At 43.9% G+C, this 17,560-nt stretch overlaps 1 protein-coding gene across 3 annotated transcripts; it reads left to right on the plus strand.

Annotated features, from left to right (window-relative positions):
- Positions 1-3,319: 3,319 nt before the first annotated feature.
- Positions 3,320-11,615, plus strand: LOC136542442 (eukaryotic translation initiation factor 4G-like). Of its 3 annotated transcripts, none has more exons than XM_066534867.1 (12): positions 3,320-3,469; positions 3,616-3,818; positions 3,932-4,110; positions 4,220-4,351; positions 4,530-4,588; positions 4,703-4,762; positions 5,000-6,373; positions 6,472-6,658; positions 6,730-9,544; positions 10,129-10,323; positions 10,405-10,754; positions 10,861-11,615. In XM_066534867.1, exons 2-11 carry the CDS (start codon positions 3,670-3,672, stop codon positions 10,730-10,732), a joined length of 5,478 nt encoding a protein of 1,825 aa, XP_066390964.1. In that variant the 5' UTR covers positions 3,320-3,469; positions 3,616-3,669; the 3' UTR covers positions 10,733-10,754; positions 10,861-11,615. The 3 variants fall into 3 exon arrangements, with proteins under 3 accessions (XP_066390964.1, XP_066390965.1, XP_066390966.1); XM_066534868.1 differs by having other exon boundaries at positions 3,325-3,547; positions 3,627-3,818; XM_066534869.1 differs by lacking the exons at positions 3,320-3,469; positions 3,616-3,818; positions 4,530-4,588; positions 4,703-4,762 and having other exon boundaries at positions 3,934-4,110.
- Positions 11,616-17,560: the final 5,945 nt, after the last annotated feature.

The raw sequence follows: 17,560 nt of genomic DNA on the forward strand, positions 1-17,560 counted from the left end.
ACATCGAACAAGACACATGTATGATAGTAAAGAGAACGTAACCTAATGCTGTGTTAGGACGTCGAGATAGTTCGTGTACTCCCTGTACTTGCGCCTCGCATTCCCTCTAACTAACTCTGCTTACGTCTAGATATACAGAGCTGTAGGGAGTGTATCCTGCCCGTTCCAATGCTGCATTGAACATGATAATGAATTAGCCATTAATAATTTCATCCTATGTAACTGCCTCGAAGAATATAGTGAACCGAAGTACTTACCGGTAAACCAGTAACAAGAGGCCTCCCAACAGGCCATCATTCCCAACACCAAATCTGGAGTAGGTAGGAGCAACCCCCAAGGTTCGCATACCCTGAGGTACGACGGTAGGCAACACATAGCTGTCGATACATCCATGTTAGGACCGCGTTGCCCTAGCTATACGCCGCTATGTTATCCCACAGCTGACATAGTATGTCAAGAAAGATCTAGCTGATGGTGTTGCCCGAGGCGTCTAGGAATAGGAAAGCACCAAGGAAGTGTCAGAGCCACACTCTAACGAACCTATCGATCTAAGCCTCATCAGCCTGTGGGTCAAGTAATCAAAGCGCTCTATGATCCACGACGACGAAACACCGGAACTTTTCCTAAAATTCACCAAAGAAAATGAGACCCCATGGCTGCAGGAAAGCAATGTAAGTATTAAATTGGCTTCAATTGCTCACTTATTTTTCTTAGAAACCTCGTCGTCCGGTGGAAGAAAGCCAGTGAACTGAGCCACCAGCTCCGTCCAGTGATCGTTACCAACTATACCTGTCACGGGAAGTCCCCCCAACCGAAGGCCAAAGATAGCCTTCACGTCTTGCATGGTCAAGGTCATCTCGCCGCAAGGTAGGTGGAACGTGTGGGTCTCAGGCCTCCACCTGTTATAAAAATAGAACGACTGTTAGTTACCTCAAATTTATTATAAGAATGTTTACGTACAATGAAGGCACTCGCACCTATCTACAGCTGCAGTAAGTAGTGCTGGGTCAAGGGGCGAAAGACCGTAGTTGACAACACGGACAAGCTCGAGGAAGCTGGCACGCCGTATGTACGGTGCATAATGCTCGTCCCACTAGTGCGCCCTGGTGTACGCGCGGGGCCTCAAAGGAGGCAAAGGCACCTCTGCGTCGATGTCAGTCAAGAAGTGTGCTCGGTGCGGCTCGTCGTACTCCATCTCAAGAAGGGAGTACAACGAGTGCTGCGTGGGAGAGGCCATCCTGTTATAAATTGATAAACAAAGGGTTAGAGTATTGAAATTAACAATATTCAAATTAACATTATGTAGCATTGCAAAATTTAAACTACTTGTTATGCAATACGAACACAATATGAAAGCATATGTATATATTCAAAGTAACATTAACAAACATATTAAACAACTTCACTAGGAAAATAAGCAACTTCTATGTATGGACCTGCTGCCCTCGTCTTCTATGCCCGCGGGCGTCCGTGGCGCGGAGACCACGCGCGCACATAGCAGGGCGGCGGCGTGGCTCCCTTTTGTGGCCGCCGGCGAACTCGTGATGGAGCCCGACGGCGCCATCTTAGTTCTTAAGATAAGTGAAAAGCGTCTTACTGATCTTAGGGTTGGGAATTGTTACCAGATTTGGGTAATTTGCATTCCTAGGGTTTCGATTTGGACAAAAACTGGAGCTTAGTGTTGAAGTTGATTCGACACCCCTCCTTCTCGGTGCTTAAGCGAAACCATATATTCTGATTTGTCTTAAAGAACTTTGAATCGGACAAATCCGAGGCTATTTAGATCTTAACCAAACACTAATTAGGTCTTAGGGTTCAAGAATTAGGCTAAGCGCTCGGATACCAATTATTAGAACTTATACTTAGACAAAATCTTAATTAACCTAATTACAGGAACGCCTAAACCAAAATTAGCACTTAATTAGGACTTTAATCAATCTTACTCGCTGCCGGCGTGCGTCGTCGTCGTGGTGGCGTGCGGGTGCGGCGGGCGGCGTTCGTGGCGCGGCCGGCGTGGCGGGCGGCGTGCGGGCAGCGGCAGGCTCGGTGGGTGGCGTGCGGCGGCGAGGCGGGCTGGCAAGGAAGGCGGGCAGGCAGACAGAGGGAGGGCGGCAGCTCGCGGGCGATATTTACCTAGGACTGCCGCGCCGTGGGATATGGCGCGTCAGCGCTGTGGCAGACCCTGCCATGTCAGCGGTCAGTGCCCTGGTCGTCGCCACGTCACCCTTCTCGCCGCGCCACCATGCATGGCGCGGCACATGCGTTTCGACTCGCCATGGCAATAGGCGCTGCCAAAAGTGTTAGTTTTGAAAAAAAATTAAACAGTGTTAGATTTAAAATTAGTTTAAAAAAAAGTGTTAAAAAAATCTATGCAGTCTTCCAGTGCCCCTGTTATCTAAAGCCAGCAGAAAAATGAAGTCAGAACTTTCGGGCTTCTAAAAAGGAGATATGCTATTTCTTCTTACATGATACCAATAATAAAACAAGAGGGAAAATTATGTCACTGCTTACCCTGTCTAACCTCTTTATAATTGAAGGTCATTCATCTCCCTAGATGTAGCACTATTGTTGGGAGGCCACTACTAAACAGCAAAAAGAAAATGTCTTCCTTACATTGGTTGATGCATCAGGGAAGCTCCAACAGCTTCAAAAGGACACCAAGATAGCAGCAACAATAGGGTGGAATCAACATTAGCTTACAATATCTCAAGTTATTTGTCATTCCAGATTACGTTACTTACTCCCAAATTAATCCGCTTTCAATGATCTCAGCACCCAGATTGAACTTGGCGTTGGCCACTTATCAGTAGCATTTCAATATATGTAATGACCAATCTTGCATCCATCTATTCATCTTTTCGACCTTACCATGCCATTGTTTGGATCATATTGTTCTCAGCCAATTGTCAAATAAATCTATCTGCAATTTTGACACACGGCTTGCTTTGCTCTGTTGCACCCGCAGCAGCGCGCGGGGTTTTTGCTAGTATACCTTGTGGATCTTTTCCTAAGCTTTTTTTTTATATACTACAAAAAAAAAAAAAGCAGAACCAAACGAAGCAGCCCCAGCAGCGTTGGCATCGTGCACTCCCTCTCGGGCCAACCCAAACAAATCGGGCAGTGTCCCGGGAGCGCACGCGCGCGTGCCCGCTTCCAACTAGGCCCGAGGCGCACAACGCGGCCCCGCGAGCGGACGCCAGCCACCCAGCCCCGTCCGTCCGATCTGGCCCCCTTGACCGCTTAAGCTCACCTCAGATACGATTAGTTACGCTTTTTGTTCCTTCCGTAATCGTATCGCCTTCGATTTGTTGCGTGGCCATAGTACTAGAGAGGGACGCCCTCTCCCTTCCTCTCGCTTCGCTTACACTTCTCCCCCTCCCCCAACCCAAACCCAACACAACTCCCCCGTGTCGCCTACACGCACTGGCCACGACCAAACCCTAGGCGCCGCCGCCCCCGGGGCCCTCAGGTACGCGCCTCTCGCCTATCCGCCGCCGGGATTCCGCCGCCGTCCGTGGCGCCGAGCGACTGAGAGATTCACACTAGGGTTCGTTGCGATTTCGTTGCTCAGGGTGATTTATGTTTTAGTTTTGTTCCTGTGCGTGATTGGATCAGGGCTGTCGTAGGGAGGAGAAGGAGTAGGAGATCGGTGAGGAGAGAAGGGGATTTATGTCCCAGCGAGGGGACAGGGGCGAGGGGCACGCCAGGAGACCCGGCCGGTCCAGCAGCTTCGGCGGCCACCGCGGAGGCGGAGTCGGCGGCGCGGGCAAGGGCGGCGCGGGCTCCTCAGGCCAGCCTCCTCTCTCATCCAACCGCAGGTAAATTACTGCCCTCGTTGATTCTGATTGCCCTCTGCCTCTGCGCCGCACGATTGGTTTGATCTCGCCGGGGATGATAGGGTTTTGATGAGAACCTTGGATCTCGATTGCAGCTTCAGAAAGCCCGGCAATGGCCACGGCGGGCACCAGAAGGTGGTGAACCAGCCCGACACCACTGGTTTCCAGCCTGCACCCGCGCCTGGCCCCCACCAAACTCCTGCGCGTCCGCCACCCGCGCCTCAGTATGCGGCCGTGCATGTTCCCGTCTCCGCGCCACGGCCGCAGCACCAAGGTGAGTGAGGTGTCCTGTTCTACTATCTTGTATTGCGTTTGTAATGGTGCAAACATGACCTAATGTGTTCCTTTGCTTGATTGCACATGTTTTTTGTTTGACTCACCAGATCCACAAGTGTCATCTTCATCGTCTGCCAGCGAGAAGCAGGCTAATCCGCCATTACCGAAAGCTACACATGCTGCTCCAAGGGCTCCACCAAAAAGCTCTAACCCACCGCTTCCTCAGGGAGGATCGAAAGGTTTGACTCAATTTTCTTCAATGTTATATACGCTGGTACATGTTTTTACATGTGCATGGTGACCATCTATGGTGGCATTGCACACCTTCTTTGCTCTGTCTATTATGACCATATAGGATAGGGTATATACTGCATGGGTAACCACCTTATTTTTCTTCTTGTTTATATTTTGTTTCAGGAGAACCATCGAAGGGGTTTAACTTTCAGTTTGGTAGTATAAATATGAATGGGCTACCGGTACGATTTTGTTATCCCTTTTTCATCTCCAGCTTGGGACATGAAGCTCTATATTAGCAATTACCTTTTGCTTTCTACTTACATTACAACTATTAAATATAAAATTTTGTACAGCAATTTCCTGCCAGAACAAGCTCAGCTCCTCCAAACTTGGATGAGCAAAAACGTAATCAGGTATCTTGTCTTCTCTTGTTTATCTGATATTCTGATGTATGTTAATTCTTATTTGTTGGTTCAGTGCTTGTTTATTGGACTGCTAGAACTTACAGAAATATTGATGTCCCATGACTAATTTGCCTTCCGGAGCACACAGCCAGTTCCTTTTGCATGTGTTGATGGTATTGATTTGATACGCGTTCTGAATCTGCCAGTGTTCTAAAAGATTCTATTTTATTTGTATGCCTTATTCAGGCACTTGTGGAGGAACTTAAGGTTGCACCTGCCCCTGTGCAACCAGCTCCGAAACAGCAGCTGTTGCAGCAGCATCCGCAGCCGCAGCAGAAGCAACAGCAGCAGCTGTCGCATCAACCACAGCAGGTTCCCCAGCAGCCACAGCAGCAGTCGACAAGAAAGGAAGCTGTTGGTTCCAGCCAACCTAACTCCATCAATCCCCATATTACATCACAATTGAAAAGAGATGTGCACCCATCTCCGTCTGTCTCCAATGTTACATCTCTTAGACCTACCGTTCAACAAATGCCTAGTGTTCAGATGCCGATCCCCTTTCACCACCCGCCGGCACAGGTTTCCTTGCAGTTTGGTGGTCATGGTGCACAACTGCAGCCTCAAGTCGTGCCCAGCTCATTTCAAATGTCAATAGGATTGACAGGCAGTAGTACACCGCAAGTCCCACAGCAGCTGTATGCCCCGACTCTGCAGCATCATCAATTGCAACAGCAAGCAATGATGCATCCTGGCCAGGGTATGGGTTATGTTCCTTCAGTTGCTCACCAATTCCCACAGCTGGGCAACATTCCTATGAGCATGGCATCGCAATATCCTCAGCAGCAGCCAAACAAGCATGCTACTACACGTAAGACTACCGTAAAAATTACTCATCCAGACACTCATGAAGAGTTGAAGCTTGATAAGAGGATGGACTCTTCTGGGCAGAGAGCTGCACCGAGTTTGACACAACAATCCCAGCCTGTTGGTAGTTATGCTCCTCATATGGGCTTCTTTCATCAGCAACCGAATTCCTACAATCAGCCAGGAATGTATTACTCTACTCCAGCTGGTGTGAACCAAGTTGCTACTGGATCCTCGGCTCCTAGATTTAATTATCCCGTCACTCAATCTGGGCAAGCGATGACATATATCAGTCCATCTGCAGCGCCTCCGGTATCTGGTCAGTCCCAATATACAGTTAAACCGCACCCTGTCGGGTTGCTGACTGAAAAATCCACTCATGTCACAATAAGTGCTCCACCAGCTAAATCTGAGCCACCTAAGTTACGTGCTTCTGAGGATGCTGCGTCAAGTCGGCAAAAGGATAATGAAGTTGTTTCTGGGATCATTGTTTCTAGTAAATCAACCCTTGAGAAGGAGGAGAGGAATGATCCTATAGTCACAGTGAAGCATCCCACTGTGATAAGCCCGTCCTTGCCAACTCATGGTGCAAAACCACAAACTTCAGTGACAGCATCTCCTGTTGCGAATTCAGTCTCACCTGTGGCTGGAGCTGATGGGAAAAGCAAAGAATCCATTGAAAGGACTGGATCATTTAAAGATAATAAGAAAATTGTCACTAAAAAGGATGTCAGGAATTCATCTGAACCACCAAATGTACGTTGTTGTTGGCCTCTTTCTGCCATGCTATGTTTGCATTTTTCCTAGGTTAGCATTTGCTTTTGTTCACATGTTTGTATGTTGTATTTTTTCAGTTGGCTTCATCTGTTGAAGATAAGGTGCAAACTGTAAAGGTTGGAGATGGTGATCACCAGGAAACTAAGAACCTGAACAATGAGTTGGATTTGACCAGCTCATCTTCAGGCTCAACGGTTCCACTGGCAGCAAGGAGGATCATTCCAGGGGCTGGTACAGCAAATGCTGACAGCACATCAGTAACTGGTGAGATCTTTAAATCTTTAGAATTGTACAGGGGTGCCTCTTAGTTTTTTCTAACTCATTTACTTTGGCAGCTGCTGATGTTCCTGGGACAGATAATAGCTCAAGAAGTCCATCTTCCGAGGGTACTGGTGAGCCTGGAGGAGTAGAAAGCTTTGCTGTTTCGGCTGTTGAATGTGATGAAAGCAAGCGGACTGACAAAGTTACGACAGATCCTAGCCAGGATAATATTTCTTCTGATGCTACCAAACATGGATTGCCTGAGGCATGTGCAGTGGACCCCACTGAACAGGCATCAGCAGTGACTTCTAATACTGATGATTCGTATGCAGCACCTCTAGTAACTAATCAGGAGCAGTTGCTGAAAGAGTCAGCTCCATCTGCTTCTGAGGAACAAGCTATGATGAATAACTCATCCAAGAATTCAGAGACTTCAGTACATTTTCTTGATGGCAATGCTGTGGACGTGACAACTTCTGGAACTTCAGAGCATACTGTTCAAAGTTCGAATGACGAAGGTGACTCAGATATTAGTCCAGAATCAGACCTAGCTGTTTGTAATGTTCCTCTAGTTTCATCTGAGGGGCAACTGAAATCTGAGAGTAGGGCAGATGATCAACAGGCTGCTGCACCAACAGTTTCAGTTCGACCAGTATCCAGGGAAAAGCCTAGTGTTGAGATCGCCAGGACAAAGTCCACAGCTGGGAAGAAGAAGAAGAATAAAAAGGAAATGCTTGCTAAGGCTGATGCTGCTGGGTCTTCAGATCTTTATAATGCATACAAAGGACCAGAAGAGAAGTCTGAAATTGTTGGTACTGTGGAGGGTGCTGATAGTTCTTCAACAGTTGATACAACTCATGTGCTGCCTGATGAACCGGAAAGGGATGTAAATACAGCTGCAGATGATTGTAAGAAAAAAGTTGAGCCTGATGATTGGGAAGATGCTGCAGACATGTCTACTCCAAAGCTGCCATCAGATTCTGGAAACCAGGCTGGCATCACCCAGGTGTTAGATTCAGATACAACTGAAGCAAACAGCAGGAAGAAATACTCACGGGATTTTCTGTTGACTTTGCAACAGCACTGGACTGGTCTTCCTGTTGGATTTCAGATGAATGAAGCTGTCAATGCAATAATGAATAATTTGGCAGGAAAGTCTTATGTTGTTGACCGGGAACCTCACCCTAGTCCTGGAAGGGGTTCGGACCGCCCAACTTCTCGTGGTGACCGCCGTGGTGCTGTTATGGCTGACGACAGGTGGACTAGGGCGGGTATTCCTCTCAGTCCTGGTCGTGATGTTCACATGGACCTGGCAAATGGACCATCAATTATCAACTACCGTGGTAGCTCAGGAGGTAATCATGGTGTTTTAAGAAATCCACGTGGCCAACCATCAAATCAGTATGGTGGTGGGCTTCTTGCAGGACCCATGCATTCTGTTGGACCTCAAGTACCTCGCAGCGGCTCTGATGCTGATAGATGGCAGCAAAAGGGTCTCATGCCTTCTCCTGTTACACCCATGCAAGCAATGCACAAAGCAGAGAGGAAGTATGTTGTTGGGAAAGTTTCTGATGAGGAAGAGGCGAAGCAGAGGCAGTTGAAAGCTATTCTTAACAAGCTGACTCCGCAAAACTTTGAAAAACTTTTTGAACAAGTTAAGGAAGTCAACATTGACAGTGTAGCAACTCTTACTGGGGTCATTTCACAGATATTTGACAAAGCTTTGACGGAACCAACTTTCTGTGAAATGTATGCTAATTTTTGCTTCCATCTGGCTGGTGCCTTGCCTGACTTCAGTGAAGACAATGAAAAGATCACATTCAAAAGATTGCTTTTGAATAAATGCCAAGAGGAGTTTGAGAGGGGTGAAAGAGAAGAAGCTGAAGCTGATAAAACAGAAGAGGAAGGCGAGATTAAACAAACCAAAGAAGAACGGGAGGAAAAGAGGATCCGTGCTCGAAGGCGCATGCTGGGAAACATTAGGTTAATTGGAGAGTTGTACAAAAAGAAAATGTTGACGGAAAGGATTATGCATGAGTGCATTAAAAAGTTGTTTGGAAATTATGATAATCCCGATGAGGAGAACATTGAAGCACTATGCAAATTGATGAGTACAATTGGTGAGATGATTGATCATGCAAAGGCAAAGGAGCACATGGATGCCTATTTTGGTATGATGCAGAAGATGTCAACAAGTCAGAAGTTGTCTTCTCGTGTACGGTTTATGCTGAGAGATTCAATTGACCTCAGGAGAAATAAATGGCAGCAGAGGCGTAAAGTTGAAGGTCCCAAGAAGATTGAGGAGGTTCACAGAGATGCAGCTCAAGAAAGACATGCTCAGTCGAGTAGGTTAGGGCGTGGTCCAGCTGTTAGTTCTGTTCCAAGAAGAGGAGCGCCTCCTATGGATTATGGCCCCCGTGGATCATCTGCATTAGCATCCCCAAGTTCCCAACAAGGGAGCATTCGAGGAATGCCTCCACATTCACGTGGTTCACAAGACATCCGATACGACAATAGAACTGTTCTTCCCCAGCGGGCAGTCAAGGATGAAGCTATCACTCTTGGGCCACAAGGTGGCCTTGCTAGGGGTATGTCTATAAGAGGGCAGCCACCAGTATCAAATACTGAACTTCCTTCTGTTATTGACCACCGGAGGATAGTATCTGGTTCTAATGGTTATAACTCTGCGGCTGATTGGACATCATCATCTGGAAGAGAAGATTCTAGCTCAAGAATTCCAGATCGAACCTCTGGCCGAACTCCTGCTTCTAGTCAATCTGCTGGACCTTCACAGAGGCCTGCCAGCCAGGAAGGCCGTTCAGGAAGTAAATCATATTCTGAGGATGAATTGAGAGAAAAGTCTGTTTCGGCCATTCGGGAATATTACAGGTAATACTTCTAAATTTTTTACAGTTCATAAGCATTTCACCGTTGATTGGTAGGCCCATGTTTTACTATGCTAGGTTAAAAAATGTCTTTATATTACTGCATTTCTTTTTATTATTCACAAATTCCAGAGTTAATTTACTCATGTTCCTGAGATTAGGTTGCATATTCATGGTTTTTGAGGCGTTGTTGCGTCCTGTGGCGCTGGGGGTACGCCTGGATGCCTAGGCGCCTTCTAGGTGACGCCTAGGCGATATGGCGTAACTAAAACCCTGTGGCGTCCTGTGACGCCTGGGGTACGCCTCAACGCCTAGACGACGACTCAAAAACCATGGGCATATTGTTCTTACGTATTGGAGTGTACACCTTTAGAAACAGCTGAGGAAACGTGTTACTACTCCCAGACAGTTTTACTCCAGGGATATCTGCAAACGTGTACTATGTTTATGAAATTAATGTTATGGATTGAGGCTTTCCTTGTACTGTTTGTTATAATTATAATTCTCCTGATATGTCATAAAGAGTTAGTTCTAGCACCCCGCACTGTCCAATTTTCTTCGTAACATTATATGCTTCTGTTTGGTCAGTGCAAAAGATGAAAAGGAGGTTGCTTTGTGTATTGAGGAGTTGAATGCTCCAAGTTTCTATCCTTCTGTTGTATCACTTTGGGTAAATGATTCCTTTGAGAGAAAAGATATGGAAAGAGAGTTGTTGGCTAAACTTCTCGCCAGCCTTTGCAGTGGTCGACATAATTTGTTGAGCAAGCAACAACTCAGTGATGGGTAGGTGCTTTCTCATACTTTCTAGTATATCGCCATTCAGTCTGCATTGTATTATTACTGACTAAATGATTATTATTTTAGCCTTTCATCTGTTCTTGCCTCATTGGAAGATACTCTAAGTGATGCTCCAAGGGCCACCGAATACCTTGGACGACTTCTTGCAAGGTTTGTGGAGGAAAGCATATTGCTCTTGCAAGAGGTAGGTAAATTGATTCAAGAAGGTGGAGAAGAACCTGGGTACCTAATACAAGATGGTATTGCGGCTGACATCCTTGGTGCAGTTCTGGATTCCATAAAATCAGACAAAGGGGATTCATTCTTGAATGAGGTTAAGTCAACTTCAAGTTTAAAGTTGGTTGATTTCAGACCACAACATCTTAAGCGATCAAAGTTGGACGCCTTCATGTAGGCACATAATTTATTGTTACCTGGTAAGTCTGTTCTAGTCCAGGTGTAAATATTGTTATTGGCTAGTTCTTTGGTCTGAAGACTTAACCTTGAACTAAATATTCTGAACTACTCTTCTTCTGATGACAGATTACCAACGGGTGTGGTCACCAAGCAGATTACTTTCTTCGCACCCAAATACCCATCGGCCTTTTTGATGTACTGTAAAACATCCCTCTGACGCCGCTCCTACTTGCTGTACCTGACAGTACACTATTTATAAGATGGAAGGCGATGGGTCACCCATTTTTTCAGAGTTGATGCTGGTTGTAAGCTACTGTCAATGAAGGGTCGTGGATGGCTGCAGCAGTTAGCTAGGCCCCCATAAGAGTATCAGGGAATATTTTTGTGATCACAGGGAGAAGTCTGCTAACCAATATTAGTTGGTAGTCGGGGGAAGTGTAGGTTGAACTTAATGCCTCCTGCGGGCTTCTGACCAAATATTCCTTTGTGATCAGATATAGTCGGTTAACTTAGCGGCATTTTCCTGATAGACAATGTTTCCCGTGACGGTGCCTTGGATTCTCTGATGTATGTATGGGCGGGGTTCAGGCTGTCAGGTCACTTCAATGCCATCTCTGTTTCTCATTTCGGTTCTGCCCTAGGGTGGTACCTGGTACGTCATGGGGTGTTTCTCATTCTCATTTCGGTTCTTCCTTGGGTTGGCACGTCATGGTGATTACGTCATTTTGGTTATGTTGATTGATTTTAGTTTGCAGGTAGACGTTCCTCTCTTCCAGTTTAGGTTATACATCTCAATGTAATATGTTTCTTTACTGTTTCATAAACAACGGGTCAGAACTAATTTCCTCAATATATATATACTTTTTGGCAGTATCAAACAATTTTTTTATACATCATTGATAATTCTATTTGGGTTTAGACAATAATGGTAGGTATGAAGGTAAATGTTGCCTTTTTAAACTCAGTTGGATGGTTAGTTCATCTATAGTCCTATGTAGTTTTTGAATAATATTTCAACGCTTGGATACTTTATATTCATATTCTATGATTCAAGGATATGTAGTTTTTGAATAATATTTCAACGCTTGGATACTTTATATTCATATTCTATGATTCTAGGATGGGAAGGATCTATATGCCAAGATGGGAGTATCGTTTATTTGGATGGTTAGTTCATCTATGATCCTTTTTTAACAAATTTCCAACGCTTGAATACTTTATATTCCAGGATGGGATGGATTTATATTCTAAGATGGAGTATTGTTTATCTCAAATAGATCGCTCTTCCTTTCCTATGATATATACACGTTTGTATTAATCCGAGTCGTGGTTAGCCATCTGGACTTCACTCCACCTAAGCTCAATATTCTATTGTTGGGTAAACTAATACTCAAACATGACGCGATGCCAAGGCTAGCTAATACACGGAGCAAAGGTGATTAAGCATCTTCGGTCAATGACAAGGACCGAAGGAAACTCACGAAGGTTCGAATGGCGAAGGCTCTTCCAGCGAAGACTTTACTCTCCTCAGCAAGCCAAGATATCAAATATCGTGGCTGCTTCGGAAGACATACTTGAGTCTGTAAAAATGACCAAAATACCAGACATGAAATTTATATACAATAGAGTTAACCACATTCATGTATCGTCATACGATGTTTGAGTATTAGTTTACCCGCGTCATCCGAGATTGAATCCCCAACATCTATTCCATGCCATGACTTCAATATATTTTGTGTGACTTGCTGCTACTGGGTGTATCCAGGACTTGGACCTAGAGTAGCCGGGTGTGTTTGACAGGGATTCGCATTCTTCTACAAGCATTTCAGATTCTCGTAGAAATGTTTTAGATCTTGATTCTCTCTAAAAATGTTTCTCTGATGAATTGGAATTAAGTCGTGAAATCGTTTGACTAGCTCGCTGGATTCTTGAAACTAGAACTAGAATAAGGAAAAACCAAGTTTAGGGTGTTTCTTTATACTAGTATAAAAACGAGAATCAATTCTAAGTGATCCTTCTTAAAACATTTCTCTCTTCATGGTGTTTGACTATGGTTCTGTGATTCTAATGAGAATTTGAAATGTCTCTCTCTGCCAAACGCACCCTTTAAATGCCAAGCAGTGGCTCCCGCTAGATCCTAACTCCTAAGCCCCCTCTATCTCAAGCCCATATTTCTTGGGTAAATATTGAGTACAAAACTATATCTTCGATGGAATCATGAAACACTTTAGAAAAACATGCTATAAGTGTTTTAAAAATTAAATGAGGCACATTGCAAAAAAATTGAGATCCAAACTTGTTTTTCTAAAAAGTCACGTAAAAAATAAAAATTTAAGGTACATAATACACACTAGAAGATGAATTTCTAAGATTTTTTTTCTTTTATAGTGCATATCCACCTGGATTTTTTTTTTGTTTTCGTATGAACTTTAGATTGAGTTTGGATCTCCATTTTTGGGGTAATGTACATCTATAGATGCACTGTAGATATGTGTCGTTTCAAATTTTTTGAAAACACCTTAGTGTGTTTTTCTAGGGGGTATTCCCGATTCCACCAAAGATGTGATTTGTACTTAATATTTCCACATTCTTTATATGTTCTTTAATTCGCACAACAATTCAAAGGAAAAAAATCTTTATAATACATAGAATTAAATCATATTCAAATTCATGATTTCAAGCACAACATCAAAATTCAAAATATTTTTCCAAATGTGGAAAGTGATATATACTAATAGACATACATTTCCATCAAAATGCATATCAAAATTCCATTGCTAACAGACATCATGGAATTTGCATATCTAAAATGAAACCTCCCAATTTGACGTACAAATTCACCCATTTCCACATCACTCAAACTCACAATTTCACATTGCAATATGATGAAATACCACAATTCCATGACAAATTGACTATACAATTTCATCATATAGACTACACACATAGTCACATCTCTATCCCAAAATAAGTGCACTTCTAGCTTTGTCCTAAACAAGCCATCATAAGTTTGACCAAGTTTATATAAAAAACACAAATATTTATGATACCGGATATATATCATTACATAAATTATGGATATATATTTTTAGAGCATACCTATAGATTGATTAATTTTATTTTGATGTATTTTGAATTGAGCTACAACATAAACTTATTGTTCAAATTAGCGGCATCATTTTAAAACATCCTTTTCTGTTGTTCATCCACTTTTATGATTGTAGCTTCTATATGATTGTAATGGCGCTGCTCGGCTCGGCTGTGCTACTCCACCAGCTGCTGGCGCTGCCACTCCCTAGTTCTCTTCAGGTATGAATAGTAACTACACGAGTGAGAGGCTATTAGGTTGCCAGCCTTAACTCGCTGACTACGGCGGCCACAAAAAAAAGTAGATGACTGCTTGCTCACAACTAACGTGCAGCACGCCATACGATTCTCAGTTCATTTCTAGCATTTTTCTCGCTATAGTTGTGGCGTTGTTTTTCTACACCACATAGTGTAGCGCCACCGCAGTAAGGGCGTGGCGTTGTGTGGCCGGCTGCCAAACAGGCCCTGATTGCTGCAGCGGCAACAAGCACGGCACTTGTGTGGCAATCACTTCCGAGCAGGCTGAATATATAAATGCGGTGCATATGCATTTTCTACATTTGGGTTAGTTCCGTCGCTCGAGTTTGCCCTAGCTAAGTTTTATGCGAGGACGACATGCCGACCATGCAAATAGGAGCCAAAATCTCGTAATCACTTGTTCAACTCATGCTTCTAAGCAAAAATAGGTTTAATGGGAGACCATGTCACCTGTAAACCTGCCATGGTGTTCACCATCAAAGGTGGCTGAACTGGTTGATCATTGGAAATACTTTTGAAGAACATACCAGTCAAGCAACATTATGTGGTTCGACTCAATCATCATGCTAGTCACCTGGCATATTTGGAAAGGACAGAACATAGGGTTATTTCATAGTGAGGCATCTCAAGTCCCTTAGTTACGAAAGATTTGTAAGACTCCAAACTTGGTTTTCTAGTCATTAGTATATAGCTAGATAGCATAGCTTGAATCTTCAGTGGTTCTTTTGTTTCGTGTAAACCACTATCATATTTGGCACATGCTACAACATGACGTGTCAAGTAATCAAATATTTCTATCTTAATGCAAAGTTGTGCAATTCTTTTCTGTATTAAAGAAAGAAAAGGGGTGTGTTGGTGAGTGCAAGTGGGGCTAGAGATGGAGAGTGATGAGGGCGACAAAATAAGAGGAGGGCCTAGATAGGAGCATGGCAATGACAGAGTAATGAAATTTTTGCTTTTGATGTCGGTCATCTCCATGTTATGGTGTGTTGAAGCACTTCTAGATGGTGATAGCTACCACACCACTAAGCATTTTGGAATTTCTAGCCCTCTAATTAAGCCCAGGCCCACCAAGTCAATATTGTGGCCCAACTCTTAGTGTTGGCCCATTTCGCCCAGTGTGGTATAAATTCGAAGCGTGGTGGGTGGCAGCGATCCCTAAACCCTACCTCCCCACCACGCCGCAATGTCAACTCCGGAGGACGAGACGGATGTGAAGCGCATCATCGCGTCTTCGTCGCTACTGAGGCTAACGGATGACCACATCGCAGACATCCTCCATCCCTACCAACCCTCGCCGACATCCGGCGCGCTGCCACTGTTTGCTCCACCTTCCGTCGTGTCATCGCCGACCATTCCTTTTGCCGCCGCCACCTCCGCTCAACCCACCCGACGCCCTACCTAGGCTTCTTCTATGGTAGATTCTATGCTTCTACTGAGCCCCACCAGTTTGCGCCCTATGTCCATGCCCTCATGCGCATCGCCGACTTCTCATTCTCATTCAATCCATCCGTGGGGCCCTAGTTGCTCCATGACATCCGCGATGGACGTGTCCTCCTCAAGAACTCCATGGCAGCAAGAGAGTTTGCTATTGCAGACCCCATGTCTCGACGGTACGCGCTGCTTCCCCTGATCCCCAATGGCCTAGTTGCGCCCATCCTGCAACAACATCGCTTGCGTCTAGAGACGTTCCTCGTGCCTGCGAGCCAAGAGGAGGGATCCTTCAGGGTAATCTACATGGTAGTGCACAAATCTCAGTTGGTGGCCTTCGAATTATCTTCGTCCAATGGTCGATGGTCTTCCTTGCCTTTTCAAAACTGGAGTACTTTCACCAAGGGTACCAACATCAAGAAATCTTGGTTTAGGCTTCGCAAGCGCTATTGCGCCAGTGACTCTTTCTACTAGAGGATGGATTGGAAAGTTCAGATGGATGAATTGCTAGTGCTTGACACAAGCGCCATGGGGTTCTCTATTGACAAGGTCGCTCCTATAAGCAACCATGACAAGTGTTTTGCCATTGTTAAGGCTAGAGATGGCAATCCTGAGATGTTTACAATACAAAAGGAAGCTTACAAGCATGAGTTATTCTACTCTGTTAGGCATTGCGAAGCTAGAAGTGTCAACATGTGGAAGGTTATGAAGGAACTCCCAGTCCAGTTCCCCAAATTCTCTAACTTCATCATTGTAGGTGCAGCCGGGCGATACTTACTCTTGCATGGGACACATATTCGGTATATGTGTAATAATAGACAAGGGGGGAGCATACATGCAGACTATTTTTTGCTTGAATTGGACACTATGCGGCTTGAGAAGGTGTGTCCGTTGGCCAACACCTTTCTACATGTCAACCTATATACTGGTTTTCCGCCTTCGTTGTCACTTCCAAGTCTATGATGTGGTAAGCCCACTACCAACATAGTCAATATTTGCAATATTTCATAGTTTAGAATTTGATTGGTCATTAGTCAAAGTTTTATGGTATCATAGTACTTTCTTTCTCTTCAAAAATATATGATGCTTATAATTTCAATGGTCAAAATTCCCTAACTTGGCCAGTACTCTATATAAAACTATCTGTATTACCTAGCTAAATGAAAAATTGTCTCATTAGATTTGTTATGAGTGCTTTGGTACTTTTTACCACTGCTAGTATTTTAGTATCGGAATAGATGGCAATTTATCTTATACTTCTATTTTAGTATATAAACACATGCAAGTAATTTTGCAGAGACCATGTTTTGTCTAGAGTTTCACATACTCAGGAGCAAAAGGGATATTTTATTTTATTTTTCTATTTTTAAAGAAATAGGATTAACATATGTGATAAAAGAATTGTGTTGTTCGTAGTTTAGTACTCAATGTTACTATTGTGTACCCTCTAGTTGTCATTTATCATTATTGGCCACCATGATTTCTTTACTTGTTAACTTCGTCAACAATTAGCACATATATTATTTCTTAGCTCCCCATCATCCATTTAGGGTTTAAGGCTTTTGAGTTTTTTACCTTTATTAGTACATTTGTTAGGAATGTCATGAATGCCAAGAAGCCCCTTAGTGATCCAAAGTATATATGTTCTTGTCAGTGTTTCAAGGGTCACCGGTTTTTTCTTGAAAAATGTTTTCAATAAAAAAAGAATAGGTACACTAATTGGAGTGGATGAATTGCATTTGTTCTCAAATCTGAATCTAATGGCGAAATGACTTGCTCTCCACTTTGAATTATATGCTCCCAAAAAATTGTATCATGGAAATGCAATTCTTCTCAAATCCAATTCTTGTTTGATTTCTATTAATTAATTCACATTTATTAGCTAAATTGAAAGTCATCCTTATCCATCTAAGGAAATAACAAATTATCATCTTTCCCATGTTCTAACTCTGACACTTCATCCTTCATGGACTAACTATCCCATGAGCTCCTAAACTATCTAACAATAATCTGCTCTCATAGTTGTGTCCATAAAACTCACTGGAGCGGT

This window comes from Miscanthus floridulus, chromosome 3, assembly GCF_019320115.1.
Source record: "Miscanthus floridulus cultivar M001 chromosome 3, ASM1932011v1, whole genome shotgun sequence".
NCBI lineage: Eukaryota > Viridiplantae > Streptophyta > Magnoliopsida > Poales > Poaceae > Miscanthus > Miscanthus floridulus.

What these genes read in the sequence shown, in the direction of transcription:
- LOC136542442 (XM_066534867.1), top strand. Translation starts at nt 3,670, where the DNA reads ATGTCCCAGCGAGGGGACAGGGGCGAGGGGCACGCCAGGAGACCCGGC. An exon ending in TCCTCAGGGAGGATCGAAAG is followed by an intron (nt 4,352 to 4,529) that starts GTTTGACTCAAT and finishes ATTTTGTTTCAG; the next exon opens with GAGAACCATCGAAGGGGTTT. An exon ending in ATTCATCTGAACCACCAAAT is followed by an intron (nt 6,374 to 6,471) that starts GTACGTTGTTGT and finishes GTATTTTTTCAG; the next exon opens with TTGGCTTCATCTGTTGAAGA.